The sequence below is a fragment of the Ailuropoda melanoleuca genome, chromosome 10 (genome assembly GCF_002007445.2).
Source record: "Ailuropoda melanoleuca isolate Jingjing chromosome 10, ASM200744v2, whole genome shotgun sequence".
Taxonomy (NCBI): Eukaryota; Metazoa; Chordata; class Mammalia; order Carnivora; family Ursidae; genus Ailuropoda; species Ailuropoda melanoleuca.
Genome location: NC_048227.1, coordinates 8184545 through 8198851, shown reverse-complemented (window position 1 = coordinate 8198851; position 14307 = coordinate 8184545). Strand labels below are relative to the sequence as shown.

Below are 14307 nucleotides of genomic sequence, written 5' to 3'. Positions count from 1 at the left end.
TTTTTCAAAAAATATCAGCTTCATTGAGATCTAACTCAAATACCATGCAATATACCTACTTAAAGTGTTCAGGTCTCTGATTTCTAGCATATTCACAGAGTTGCAAATCACCATCAACTTCAGAACATTTTAATCATCCTGAAAGATACCGTACTGTACCCATGAGGCAGGCACCTCTCTTAGTCCCTGGCAACCACTCACCTACTTCCTGGACGGTTTGTAGAAAAGGTGGTCCTTTGTGACTGGCGTATTTTGGGGAAAAAAAAACAAACAGAAGCCCTGACATTTATTTGCCTGTCATGGGTTCCATCACTCGCTGCTCCTCTCATGTGGATGAATCACTTCTTAATCATTTTTAACTGGGTAGAACTACATTCCAGTGGTAGGAAAAGTGGGGTCTCTTTCACCCACCCAGGAAACTGTCAGGGAGGCTTAGTCTCCACAGGGCCCAGGAACCCCCCCCCCCAACACCAGCATGTTCTCAGCCACAAAGAGCAGGAACCAACCTTGGCAAGCTCAGTAGGGAAAGAATGTTCTAGAAGAGATTGGGAAGTTCCTAGACACTCTGAGAGCCAGGGCTGGAGATCAAACTGTATTCTTTGGGTCCCACCATGGGAGCTTCTGGGCTGGTTGCATCCAGAAGCTGGACACGGTGGCCGCTGCCCTGGCCAGAAGGGCTAGCCTTGGCACCCATCCCTTTGTCTGGGGTTGGTGCATGACTGGTGGGCACCTTGGCTACATGGGTGCCTGGAAAGTCACACTCTCTGGCAGCCACAGTGAGAGGTGCAGACTCCAGCCCCCACCACAAGTGGGCCATGCTGGGTGCCTGGGTGTGGGTGAGGGGCTGACTGAGTCCTTGTGGAGGAGGGACACCTTTTCGTGACTCTCCAGTGCTGCCTCTGGAAAGACACAGAGCAGAAAGGCAGAGTCCCAGACATAAGAAGGGAGTGGCCAGAGCTAGACAGTCAGAACGGCAGTCGTTTAACACTCGGAAGGTGGCCGGGAGTGTGCTTTATATTCACTGTAATGAAAGACTGTCATTCAGTGCTGGGGGCTCTTCAGAGCTTTACTGGGCTCTGTGACTGTGGCCTTCTAGGAAGGCCCCCAGGGCCAATGTGGGGGAGACCGAGGGCCTCTCCAGGGTCTGACCCTTGGACTTGTGACACCTCACTCCTCACTCTGCAGCCTGCCTACCCCACCCAGTGGCTCCCTGGAAGGGAGGGGGAGAGGGGAGTGGTGTGGGGGCAGAGGGGCAGTTACTGGGGACCCACTTCTGGGCAGGACGACGGACCTGGGGACCCAGCCCAGAGACCCTCCAGGCCATACAGAGGGCTCAGATCCAGTCCCTGTCTTTAGGGAGAGTCCCACGCACAGGGGAGGTGACGCCACTGTGATAGACGGAATTGTGGGAAACCCTTACGTGGAAACTCTAACTCCTAGTGCCTCAGAATGCAACTGTATCTGGAAACAGGGCCTCTAAAGAGGGAATTAAGTAAGGTCTTTAGAGTGGGACGTCATCCAATCCAACCAGCGTCTGGATAAAAGATGAGGACACGGACACCAGGGATGTGGGCACAGAGGAGAGACCGTGGGACCAGGCATTGGGCAGCCGTGTGCACCCCAAGGAGAGAGGTAGCCGAAGAAACCGACCCTGCGCCCTGAATCTTGGGCTTCCAGAGGGAGAAAACAGGTACTTGGTGTTTGTTTTTATGTAAGCTCCGTGCCCAACACAGGGCTTGACCTCACAACCTCGAGATCCAGAATGGCACGCTCTACCGACTGAGCCGGCCAGGTGCCCCGAGGCTTGTTTGAGCACCCGGTCTGTGGCGTCGAGCTACAGCCGCCCGAGAGGACTGATCCATCCACCGTTACACCACAGTGGGCGAGAATGTTCGAGGAGGTGGAGCGCATGGAGCAGGGGTCAGGGTCAGAGGTCATTTAACTTGGAGCCAACAGGCGAGCTGAGGGCAGGGGCATTTGTGTGCGAGGCTTGGAGGCAAGGCAGGGCCTGGGGAACCTCTGGGCAGGCTGAGGACTTCAGAATGGACTTGGCTGTAGGCTGGGATCCGCCTGCTCACTGTCTCTGGCCCAGCTTTCTGGGTGGCCTCCCCTAGCCCCCATACAGAAGCCAGAATCCCCTATAGCCATGTCCGGTCCCTCTCTTTCCATCCCTCACACTGGTCCCAGCCTGGACGCCCCTGATTCGTGGGGCAGAGCCCCGAGCACGAGACAGGAGTCCGGGGTTCTCCTTTATGCCTTATTTGCTGGGGGAGCCCCACCAGGTAGCCCCGCCCTGGCCTCAGTTTCTCCTCTGCAAAATGAGCGAAGACCTCCAAGCTCCTCGGCTCAGACACTCCAGTCCTGGCCTCCCCGAAACCCCACTCCCTGTGGTGACACAGGCTAGAGTTACCCACTGGAAAGAATGTGTTGCCCTTGACAACCATTCTTCTCCCTGACTTCTCTCCCTGAGGGACAGAGAGGAATGCCTCATTAGTCATCCTGGCCGCTCCCTCCTTATCTCCAGCCCTGCTCCCTCTGCTTCCCAGTGGAGGTGGCTCAAAGCCCCCACGAGTGTTTCATGGAACCCCCAGGCTCAGCCTTGCCCTCCGATCCCTGTGCCTGGAACCCTGTCCTTGTCTGAGCCCTAACTGCGTGGGGCTGGGGCAGTGGGAGAGTCCCCAAGGGCAGGGGGTGCCATGGGGTATGGGTGGGGGGATGGGCAGGAAGGGTTGGGGGCTGAGAGTGGGCTCAGGGCATCAGACATCTCTGGGTGCCTCTTCTGAGTGGGGTCCTCTGCCGGCAGAGCTGCTGGCCTCTCTGATAGCCTATTGGAGGGATGAGTGGATAAAGGGCCCACCGTTTTCCCAGCCCCTACTTTGCCTCTAGAGCTTCTGCCCACAGTGGTCCTGGCACATAGTAGCCCCTCAATAAACAGTATGGGAGTGGCACTGAACGTAGCAACCAAAAAAAACCTCAGTCTTCTGACCTCCAGTGTCCTGGTGGGGAGACGTAGGCCCAGAGCAGGAAGGACTTGGCCCCGGGCTTAGGTGGGTCACAGATGAGCCGGGGTCCCTTGCCTCTTGGCCCCAAAATTGTGAGATTTCACTCCAAGGAGGCATTTCCCTACTAAAAGAGCTTTCTGGTTTATGATTCCAGGTGTGTGATTTTTTTTTTTTAAGTTTTTATTTATTTATTTGACAGAGACAGCCAGCGAGAGAGGGAACACAAGCAGGGGGAGTGGGAGAGGAAGAAGCAGGCCCCCAGTGGATGCGGGGCTTGATCCCAAAATGCCAGGATCACACCCTGAGCTGATGGCAGACACTTAACCACTGAACACCCAGGCGCCCCGCCTTTTTTTTTAAGTAAGCTCTATACCCAATGTGGGGCTTGAACTCACGACCCCAAGATCAAGAGCCACATGCTCTACCAACTGAGCCAGCCAGGTGCCCCAGTTTTGGGGGTTTTATGGAGGCTTCATTATGTAGGCATAATTGATTAAGCCATTGGCAACTGGGGAGTCATTCAACCACCAGCCCCAGTACCCTTTCTGGAAGGAGGGGGGATGGGGCAGAAAGTTCCAGTCCTCTCCTCCACTGCTTCCCTGGACCACCAGCCCCAATCCTGGGGTTACCTAGAGCTTTCCAAATTTCCTCATTAACATAAACTCAGGTGTGGTTGAAAGGGGCTCATTATGTAAAACAAAACATATTTCACCTTTACTACTGCGGGATACCACAGACAAAGACCACAGTGTATCTCACAGTAGCCACAGTTAAGTGATAGGGGGACACACACCAAACCGGGGACAGAGGGGGCCTAGGGGTGGGGGCAGGAGAGAGAGGGACACAGGCAGGAAGAGGGAAAATACAAAAGGAAGCTCAGGGCCGAAGTGCAGGGCGCTAATTTAGGTGTAGGCCACAAACTGAGAAGGGAAAGTAGCCGCGGTCCCGCAATGCAACACGGATCTAAAAGGGACAGACTCCTGCGTGAGCCCGACCTGGACCTGGGGCCAGTCTCCAGCGGGGTGGCAGGGAGGTCCTCTCTCAGTTGGGCCCTGTTTTCTCATTTGTATGATGAGATTAGTCAAAATGCCTGCCCTGCCCATTTCTGGGGAGCCGAGGAGATGAGTCTCTGAGCAAGACTTGCCTTCAGGAAGATAAAGCAAGCTTTCCCCTGTTATGATGTCCGTCTCAAACGCCTTTTAAAAAGGTAGAAAGAGGGCGCCTGGGTGGCTCAGTCACTAACCCTCTGACTGTGGCTCAGGTCACGATGATCCCAGGGTCCCGAGATCAAGTCCTGCATTGAGCCCCTTGCTCAGTGGGGAGCGTGCTTCTCCTTCTCCCTGCCGCCCCCCTCCCCGCCTCTTGTGCTCTCTCTCTCTCTCAAATAAATAAATAAAATCTTTAAAAAAAAAAAGCTTAAAAAAATAAAAAGGTGGGGCTTTAAAGAAAGCCCTCCCAGGGCTGGGTCTGACCCAGACCCTCGGGTTGGCCCCCCACTCCTCTTCTCCCCTCTGTGCACCCCGTGAGTACAGGGGGGCCAGTGCCCGCAGCTGGGGCAGGGCACAGCTGTGTGCATGGACGCACACAAGGTAACAACACGTGACCTTACAGTGATTGGAAGACAGAGATGTGTGCCGGGTCCCCGGCAAGCATTTAGGGAAGGCGCCAAGGCCAACCAGAGCGTGTTTCTGGCAGTGCCGACCCCTGGGGTAGGCAGGACTGAAGGTCGCTGAGTATTGCACGGTAGCAGGGCTCTCGGGGCAGAGACTGGCCGAAGCAAAGGCTCAGAGGTGCCAAGCAGCGGGAGCCTTAAAGAGGTGTCTCACCCTCTGGCGGAGCCTCCCCCCATGCACACCCAGGCTCACCCGCCCTCATCTGCCTTCCCTGAGCTTTTGCTCTGGTTTCGGTCTCCAGGTCCCTGGGGGTTGAGTCAATCACGGATGGAAATACAGTGATTTCAAATCTTGAAAAATCTGAAACTCTGTGCTAGCCTGCCCAAGGAGAGTTGGCCGCAAAAAATCTACGAGGCAATTGCATAGTTGGTAGGAGTATTTACCCCTTTTGAAGTTCACTATAATAGATAATTGGCACCGTTTAAGTACTTTTGGGGAAAAAAAATAGCATATGTGGGCTGGCAATCAAATAGCATGCAAATGCGTTATAATAACTAAGAGGATTTATAATTGTTTTAAAAATGTGTTTTAGGGGCACCTGGGTGCCATAATCGGTTAGGTGTCTGACTCTTGGTTTCGGCTTGGGTCATGATCTTGGGGTCGTGAGATCCAGCCCCGCGTTGGGCTCTGTGCTCAGCTTGGAGTCTGCTTGGGACTCTCCCTCTCCCTCTGCCCCTCCCACTCGTGCTCTTTCTCTCTGTCTCAAGTAAATGAATAAATCTTCTGGAAAATAGATAGAGATAAATGTTTTTTAAAGTACTCCCCAAAGGAGTTTGGGTTTCAGGAGGGTGGCTCTGGCCAGGGGCAGAGGTTGGGCAGAAGGGGACTGGTGCTTGGGGCAGGGGGTGCCCCATGAGGGGCTTCTGCTCCAATCCAGGTGAGAGGTGGTCAGTACATGCTCGGCACAGCCCCCACCCCCACTCCTGGCCCCCGACCCCATCTGGGACCCTCCTGTCAGGAAGAATTGCCCTGTCCTGGCAGCAGTCAGGCTAGAGGAAGAAGAGAGGGCGGGTCCCCTGGATAAGGAGAGGAGGAAGGGTGATGTTGGGGAGTCCCCCCACCCACCGTGGCCCAGGCTGCAGGGAGTGCCCCCAAGCTTGCCTTTGGGCGTGACTGTCTCATCAGGCTCTGCCCTGGCTGGCTGGGTGACCTCGGACAAGCCCCTTGAGGGTAACTGCCTTCAGCACGGGTTGGGACTGTTGGCCCAACTGTCACGGGGGCTACCTGGACCTGGAGCTGCTGCCTCCCTCCCGGGGCCCTCCCTGGCCAGGCCCGCCCACAGTCAGGGGTGGGAGGGTCCGGGCTTGTCCTGGCGGCAGCTATGGGATTGTTCTCTTCAGACCCCTCCCTGGGATGCCAAGTCCATAGGGCCAGCGCATTCTGCCCCCAAACCTGTCCAACCAGTCGTTTGGGAAGAGGGGGCACCTGGGAGGAGCTGCGGGAGGTGCCAGAAGCAGCCTCCCTAATCCCCCGGCAGACAGCGGAGGCTCTGGGACGTTGGAGACAGACCCTGGGACTGACGGACGGTCAGACGCTCGCTAGGCCTGGCCATGGGGCTCAGTGGTCGGTATCGGCTGCTGATGCCACTGTTGCTGCTGCTGGCCTGCCTCCAGCGGGGGACAGGCCTGGGTGAGTGAAGGGGGGCTGGGCATGGTGCTTCCGGCTTCAGAGGGACGGACCCACCTCCCCCAGCTGCCTCCCAAGCACAAGTCTGGGGACTGGGTCCTGTGTGGGTCACGGGAGATGGCCCAGCAAAGAGGTCACAAGACAGACACCTGTCCCCACACCCCAAGATGGGAGAGCGAGCAACGCTGCCTCCCTCTCTTTAGGGTTCTCATCCCCATGCGTCCTGAGCCCCCATCCCATTCCCGCCAGCGCCTCCCTTCCTTCCCCTCCTTCCCGTCCCTGAGGAGAGGCTTAAAGACGTTTACAAGGACACCCCCAGAGGAAGCTCTCCAGGTGGCTGCAGGCACTGGTCACTGTGGGCTCCTAAACTAGAGGTGCTTAGAGGTGCAGCCCCCCATCTGGGCTGCTCCCCTCCTTCTCCCTCATTAAGCAGACATTAAGTACCTGCTGTATGCAGGGTACACTGGGTCTCAGAGACCAAAGTGGGGGCTCTGAGGAAGGAGAGGTCTACCCCTGAACCTTCAGAGCTGAATGAAATGGAAATGAATCATACTGAACAGAACTGAGGTGGGGGGGCTCTGGAGACTGGCTGCCCTCCAGTACTGGGGGCCAGAGAGAGGACAGGCACTACCCTCAGGGGAGCCTTCTGGGCCGTGAGGCTGGTCCTGAGTCTGTGCCGCCCCCACCCCCATCTCTGGCATGGGGGCCCAGGCTTCCCTGCCCTTCCCCCAAGTGAAGCTGTGAGGGGCTGAGAGGGGGACGAGGTCCAGAAGGGGAAGATGCCAGGGGCGGGGTGGGAGGTACCACTGGGCCGGGAAGAGAGGATATCTGGTGCTCTCAGCCAGGACACCTCCCAGAGGTGCACCTCTGGGCCTGGGAGCCTGTTGGGGACCTCTCTGTGTCACCCCCTAGCCCTCCAAGCCCCTCATTCCCCACCCCAGACAAACCAACCTGGACCATGTGGGTGGAGCTGGAGGGATGTGAGAGGTAGGTAAACTGAGGCCCAGAGAGTGCCAGAGCTTAAGGTCACTGGGCTCTGTCAAGTCAGTCTAGGGTTTAGGCTCAGGCTCCCCTAAATCTGAGTCTCACCCCAACAAGGCTTAAGACCCCTTCCCCAGAACTGTGCGTGCTGCTGGGGGAGGGGCCTCTTGTGCCTCCTTGCCTTCCCCAGGCCCTGCCCCTGGCAGAGACCCCAGTGACAGGTGGGGCAGGACCTCCCTCCCGACCTCCCACAGTGCCTACCCCTAGTAGGCTAGCAAGGCAGGGGACACCCCCATGTCCCATGGGCACAGAGTCGCCGGGGAGCCCTCCTGATTAGTGTCTGACTGCAGCTTCCAGGTAAAGCCTCCACTCCTCCCTCAGATGGGGGCTCCCAAATCAAGTCTGTGCCTCCCCCCTCAGACTGGGGCTTCCAGAACCATGACTCCCCCCTCAGACTGGGGCTTCCACAACCATGACTCCCCCCTCAGACTGGGGCTTCCACAACCATGACTCCCCCCCTCAGACTGGGGCTTCCACAACCATGACTCCTCCCTCAGACTGGGCTGTGGGGGCTTGACTGTCCTGCTGAGCGCCTTCTGTCTGCCCCCCTGCCCCAGAGCGCATCCGCTATATGCCCCAGCTTGCAAGCCCCACCCTGGCAGGGACGCTCACCCAGACTACCTTCACGCTGGAGCAGCCAAGGGGCCAGTTCAGTCACCTCGACATCTCTGACTTGGACGCCATCTGGCTGGTGGTGGCCCGCAGCAACGGTGGGTGCTGCGGGGCGCAGGCCTTGGTTTTCCCTCTGTGGAATGGGCGGGAGGCCCGGGAGGAGCCGCAGGTGTGGGGGGAGGGGAGGCAGGTGTGCAGGGGGTGTGGCAGGAGGGCTGTGGGGCCTGGCGGGAGGGGCGGAGCCCTGCCCCCGCAGCCCCCGCCGTTTGACCTGCGGCTCCCCTCAGCCACCCAGAGCTTCACTGCCCCACAGAGGGCGGAGGATATCCCCGCCCCCGCCGACTTCACCCGGAGGGGCTACTACCTCACGCTGATGGCCCGCCGATCGCTCTACCCGGGCAACCAGCCCGGGAACCAGCTCCGGGTCCTCCGCGTCGGCAATGATACCGGCTGCCTCCCTGCCAGACGGGGCTGCAACGCCCCGCTGCCGGGCCCGGGCCCCTACCGGTGAGCACCCTCCCGGGCCCTAACCTGAGCCTGGGGCCGCTCCCAGCTGAGTGCGGGGCTTCCCCCCACCCCGGGGGAGCAGAGGGCAGGAGCCAGGGGGCCTTGGGGAACTCTCCCTCCTTTCTCCAGCAGAGGGCCCCCCACTTGAGCCTCTGCCCCCGTGGGCCCTGTGCGCAGGGAGTTTCCCCATCCAGGCAGAGTGTGCCCCAGCCCCATTTCCCCTCACTCAGGGCTTGAGTCACTGATGCGGGGCACTAGGGATCTAGATCATTCCACACACGTTTCCTAAATGAGGACAATAAGGCCCAGAGAGGGTAAGGGAGGCACCCAAGGCCACAGGGCTGGGAAATGTCACAGCTGGAATAGGAGCCCCTTCTGGTGGGTTCTAAGGCTGGCTTTTCGGTCCAGTCCCCACTCGTCCCCCCATCCCCCCCTCTGCCCAGGCCCTAGGAGTCAAGGGGTCAGACTGACAGGCGCCAGGGCCAGAGGCCTCACCCCGGATCCTGGGTCTCCTCAGAGTGAAGTTCCTGGTGATGAGTGGCAGGGGGCCTGTGGCTGAGACGGAGTGGTCCAGCGAGACCCGCCTGCAGCAAGGTATGGGGCCAAATGAGCAGGTCAAACACTGGGGCTGGGGGTCATGGGGCCTGGGGGACTCCCGAGGATGGGCTGGGCTGGGGAAGATGGGCCAGCCCCTCATCAGAGCCACCATTACCACCCTGCTGTCTGCAGGCGCCCCTCCCCCAGTGTGGGCGCCCCCAGCTCGGGCAAGGGATGGTTGGTCTGGAGGCTGTTCCAGGGCCTCCTGCTCAGGTCAGGTCTCTCCTCCCTGCTCTTCTCTGCCTGTCTGGGCGACCCCCCCTTCAAACCCCTCAGCTGTGGCACTGCAGGCTGCCCCAGGGCCGCAAAGTGTGGGCACCGTGGTCATCACTGCCATTTTGTCGGTCCTGGTGGCTGTCCTCCTCACTGCCCTCCTTGCTCTGCTTATCTACACCTGGTAAGTGGACAGGGTCCGGGCACCCTGGGAGGGGTGAGGTCTCTGACCGGGACCACCTCCTTTGCCCTTCTCCCTCCCTGCCCAGAAGACAGCAGGTCATGGGGGTGTGTGTGCATGCATGAACCCCTCCTTTGTCCCTCTCTGCCTGCCTATTGCCCCGGTGGGGGACAGCGGTGGCAAGGGCATGTTCACGCTCGCGGAGCTCGCACCACTCGCCCCCTGGCGGCAACAGCCGGAATTGCGAGTGGGGGGCTCACAGCAGAGAGTGGGTACACCCAGGCACAGAATTGCTTTTAGTCCGAGCGCTGAGCTTTGCCTCAAAACTTCATCCAGAGCTCGGATGCTGGGGCCTGGTGAACCAGAGGTGCCCACAAGGTTCCCTAGAGGAAACGGGAAGCCAGGTGCTTGGTTGGATTTGGTGAGGAGGGGAGGAGAGCAGCTCTGGGAGGGAGAGGGTGTGTCTGGGGAGGGGAAGGTTTCTGGCAGCCAGGCATGCCAGGGTCTTGATTCCCAGCTGAGGCAAAGGACTGTGTCCTGAGGGCCAGAGGGAGCCAGTGGCGGGCTTTGATCAGGGGAGACAGACAGATCCTGGGGTGCAGGGAGTAGAAGAGCATGGGGGTGCCGGGAGGGCACAGCGGGATTTGTGAAGTTTAGAGGAATAGCCTGATTCCCTTTGGTTCATCCAGCCTGGCCAGTGAAGCCTCAGTTTCCCCAATGCTCCTATGCCTAGAACTCCTAGACTAGCTCCTAAGTTCACCTTCTCTCCCCTCCCTGAAGCTATGACACCTGCGGGAGCACTCCCATTTCGGGCCCAGAGCAGCCGGTGTGCGTGAGAAGATATGATACCCACCACATGATCAGCCCTCCAGCCATGGGGGGCTCCTGAGGGGTCCTCCTGTGCCCCTCGGCCTCCTCCCTGGTCCAGGCTGCAGATCCTGGGCTGGGGGCCTGCCCTGCCGCTTCTGGAGCCCCGTGAAGAGAAGGTTTCCAAGTGAGGGTGGGGGGAGGATGTCCTTAGCCCGAAATTGGGCCTGTCCTTGTCAGAAATAAATGTCCCCAGCAGCCCCCTGCAAACCTGTGTTGTTGTACACCTGAGCAGTCTCCCTGAACCCCAGCTTCCCAGGGGCGAGGGCAGGCACTCAGGAGGGTATAGCACCAGGGGTGAGGCTCCAGGGTCCGAGGCCAGCTGAGCCATCTGGGTCCAGGTGAGCCCCTCTTCTGGCCTCAGTCTCCCTCTCTGGAACTGGCCTCACTGGGCTGAGGTTACACTAGACCAGTGAAGTCAATGCGTTCGTCCCATCCTGCGTGTCTGGCACTGGCTGCCCCATCCCCCAGCATCCTCCCTGTGGCCCTCTCTCCAGCTGGCCCTCCCTGTGCCCCCGCTCTGGCTGGAGGGCTCAGGCCTCTAAGCTTCATACCCAGCCCGAGGCTCACGCTGGGCGTGAGGTCATGACTCCTAGAGAAGGCTGTGCTCAGCCCAGAACTGACTCTGGCTCCAAACTTCATTCTGGGCTGTCCAGCATTTGTGACTATCAGCCCCACTGTGGGCCAGGCTCCGCAGAGTGGGTGATGTCCCCTGCAGGGTCCTGCCCCAAGCTGCCCTGTGCTGTTGGGGGAGGAGAGGGACACCAGTGCCAGAGATCCAGATGAGGCTTCAGAGGTGGCTTTCTGGGCAGGTGTAGCCTTGGAGAAGGAGCAGCCCTGTGCCAGGTGACACAGGAAGGGTGCGCAGGTAGGGGGAAACAGCATATGCAAAGGCCCGGAAGCCACCAGGGGCTGGTGGGTGGGCAGGTTTTGGGGTGGCTTGAGGATAGGGTAAAGGACGGCAGGGAAGCTGGGGTAGCCTGTGCCACGTGCCCCTGGGACTGGGGGAAGGGGGCAGGGGGCAGGGAAGGAAGGCGCTGGCTGGGCTCCCAGGTGCCTCTCTCTCGGGGAGGTGCAAATGGCCCTAATTGGTTTACTAGCCAGTGCAGACACATCCGCTCCTGCTCTGGAGGAAATGCTCACATGACGGTGGGGGAGCCAGGCTGGGAGGGGCAGGGAGGGGAGGGGGCAAACAGGCTTCCACCCTCTGCCTAGGTCAGCCTTGGCCTCTCCAGAGCCTTTTTAGAGCAGCCATGAGCCCCAGCCCCTGGGGCTTCGTGACTCCGGACACATCGCTTACTCTCTGTGGTCCTCAGTTTCCCTTTATGTAAAAAGCGGGGGTTGAGCTGGGTGACTCAGGTCCTCGTTGCACAAACCAACGCCCCGTAGGGTCAGGCCCGGCAGGAAACAGATGGCATGCTGTCTAGCAGGGCAATTGAGAACGTTTACAAAGGTGTGGTCAGCGTGCTAAGGGAGCCAGGCCACTGATGGGGCCAGAAGCTCTCTCCTGTACCTGAGGGGCCCACAGGAGGGAGTGGTGTTTCCAGAGCCGGAGTCCTGGGGGAGGGTCTGCCCAGCGGGAGCATGGGCTGTGGATAGAAGGACGCAACCACCAGAAGGAGTTGGGGCGGGGGAGAAATACCCCTGCCTTTCTCCTCCGGCCTTCTGCTGTCATGCTGGCGGCTCCAACGGACCTCCCCGAACTACAAGCCAGAGGGCAGGGGCTCTGGGCGGGGGGGTGGTCCATGAGCCAGCCTCCTGGGACCGGGGCAGCACCGAGAAGGGCCAAGAAGGGATTCAGAGGATTATTATGATCTGTTTTATTCACAGCACCCCTGACCCCACCCAATTCTCCAAGTGTCTGGACACCAACTGGGCGTGCTAGGATTTAATTGAACTCTGACACTGTCTGGAGTACGTGCAGACCCCACAGGTAAAGGGCTCGGCCCCCAAGACCGCCCCCCGCTTCAGACCCCGGTAACAAGCACTGGGGGCCCAGGATACCCACACTTCTGTCTGACTGGCTTACAGCACAGGGATCCCCGGGACCCTGTCCTCAGACTGGGTGATTTGCCAGAACGGCTCACAGACCGCAGGAAAGAGGTTTACTATCACTGGGTTATCCTAAAGGCTACAAGTCAGGAGCCGCAGACTGGAAGAGGTGCACAGGGAGAGGCAGGGGGGAAGTTGTGTGGAGCTTGCATGCCCTCTCTGGGTGCATCACCTTCCCAGCATGTTCACCAACCCAGAAGCTCTCTGAACCCCATCGTCTAGGGTCTCTGGGGGGGGGGCTCCCTCACGTAGGCACGATTGATGAAATCATTGGCCATTGGTGATGGAACTCAACTTTCAGCCCCTCGTTATGAGGGTCACCTCCTTAGCGTGGACTCAGGTGTGGTGGAAAGGAGCACGTTACAAAACAAAAGGTGTTTGGGGTACCCGGGTGGCTCAGTCGGTTGGGTGTCTGACTCTTGATTTCCGCTCAGGCCATGATCTGAGGGTTGTGAGATCGAGCCCCGTGTCAGGCTCCACGCCCAGCCTGCTTAAGATTCTCTCTCTCCCTCTGCCCCTACCCTCATCCCCGTACTCTCTCCCTCTCTCGAAAAAAAAAAAAAAAAAAAGAAAAGAAAAATGTTCTTGTCACCCCCTAACATTCAAAAAATTCTAAGCGTTTTAGGAGCTTTGTGCCAGGAATCAGAAACAGATCAAATATAGATTTCTTATTGTATCATGATATCACAGAGGGGCACAGGCCACCTTTGTGCCAATCCTGTGGAATCAGTCCCTTCCCCATCTTTGTGGTCTCCAGACCAGACGGAAGGGCAGACAGGTGATCTTAAAGTTCTGTCCCAGAGGGCTTCCTGAGGCCAGAGTGGGGGCGTGCAGTGGGGACTCTGCTGGAGACCATCCCTGAGGCCTGGAGGACAGGGACCCTGGCGACCTCTGAATGGATATTCCAAAGCCTCCAGGCCACCATACGACCCCCATAGCCAAACCTAGAGCTGCCCCCTGCCCCCTTACCTCCTCCCAGTTCCCTGGTCCTCCAGCCCCCAGGCCAAATGCTGGAGAGGACCCTGATTAACCTCTCTCCTTAACTGCAGGGCCCCACTGAGGACACGCACCATTTCCTGTGACCGACACAGCCTGGCCACAAAGCCCAAGCCACCGTCCTTGGGATCTGCCTGGTGCCAAGCTCAGAGCCCAAGTTTGAGGGTGTGTGGGATTTTTCCCCCTCCTGAGCTCCCATGGAGCCTCAGCCTGGGAGCCCAGGACAGGCTGGAGGGGAAGGCCTGAGCCAGGTGGCCCCATAAAGCCACTGACCACGATCCCCAGGAAGCAGAGAAGGAGCCCATAGCTCCTGTCGTTCCCTAGCCTGTTTGCTCACTCACTCACCCCCACACCCATCAGTCACTGACTCCAGCCTTGTTGGGCCTTGTCTCAGGCCCAACCTGGTGGGGGCTAGACGATGGCAAGGGGGCCCTCGTGGGACGGAGGGGTGTGCACTGCTGCCTGGAGCAGGGGCTGCCGGGTGACACTGACCGCTGGCCCACCCAGCATGCCAGCTCTCAGGGGCACAAGCCTGGGGTAGACAGACTTGGGGACATCATCACGGAATGATGTCCAGTGGGTCGCCTGCCACCTGCCATCAGCCTGATAAATGGACCGATGGATTCGAGCAGGGGCCTTTTTCTACCCCTACTGGCCCCTCGCCAGCTGTCTTTCTGACCACCTGTCTGTGTCCCCCTCTTGCTTCCTTGCTTCTCTGCCCATTTCTTGCCCCGTATCTCAGCTCTATTTCTTTTTTTTTTTTTAAAGATTTTATTTATTTATTTGATAGAGATAGAGACAGCTAGCGAGAGAGGGAACACAAGCAGGGGGAGTTGGGAGAGGAAGAAGCAGGCTCATAGCAGAGGAGCCTGATGTGGGGCTCGAACCCACAACGCCGGGATCACGCACGCCCTGAGCCGAAGGCAGACGCCCAACCGCT

General features: G+C 58.9%; 1 protein-coding gene across 1 annotated transcript; it reads left to right on the top strand.

The window, feature by feature from the left end:
* The first annotated feature begins 1664 nt into the window (after positions 1-1664).
* Positions 1665-14090, top strand: UPK3BL2 (uroplakin 3B like 2). The gene is made up of 9 exons (XM_002925815.4): positions 1665-1690; positions 6153-6304; positions 7900-8052; positions 8242-8461; positions 8979-9055; positions 9335-9455; positions 10233-11187; positions 12150-12252; positions 13421-14090. The coding sequence occupies exons 2-7, from the start codon at positions 6226-6228 to the stop codon at positions 10339-10341; spliced, it is 759 nt and encodes a 252-aa protein (XP_002925861.1). The 5' UTR covers positions 1665-1690; positions 6153-6225; the 3' UTR covers positions 10342-11187; positions 12150-12252; positions 13421-14090.
* The last annotated feature ends 217 nt before the right edge of the window (positions 14091-14307 follow it).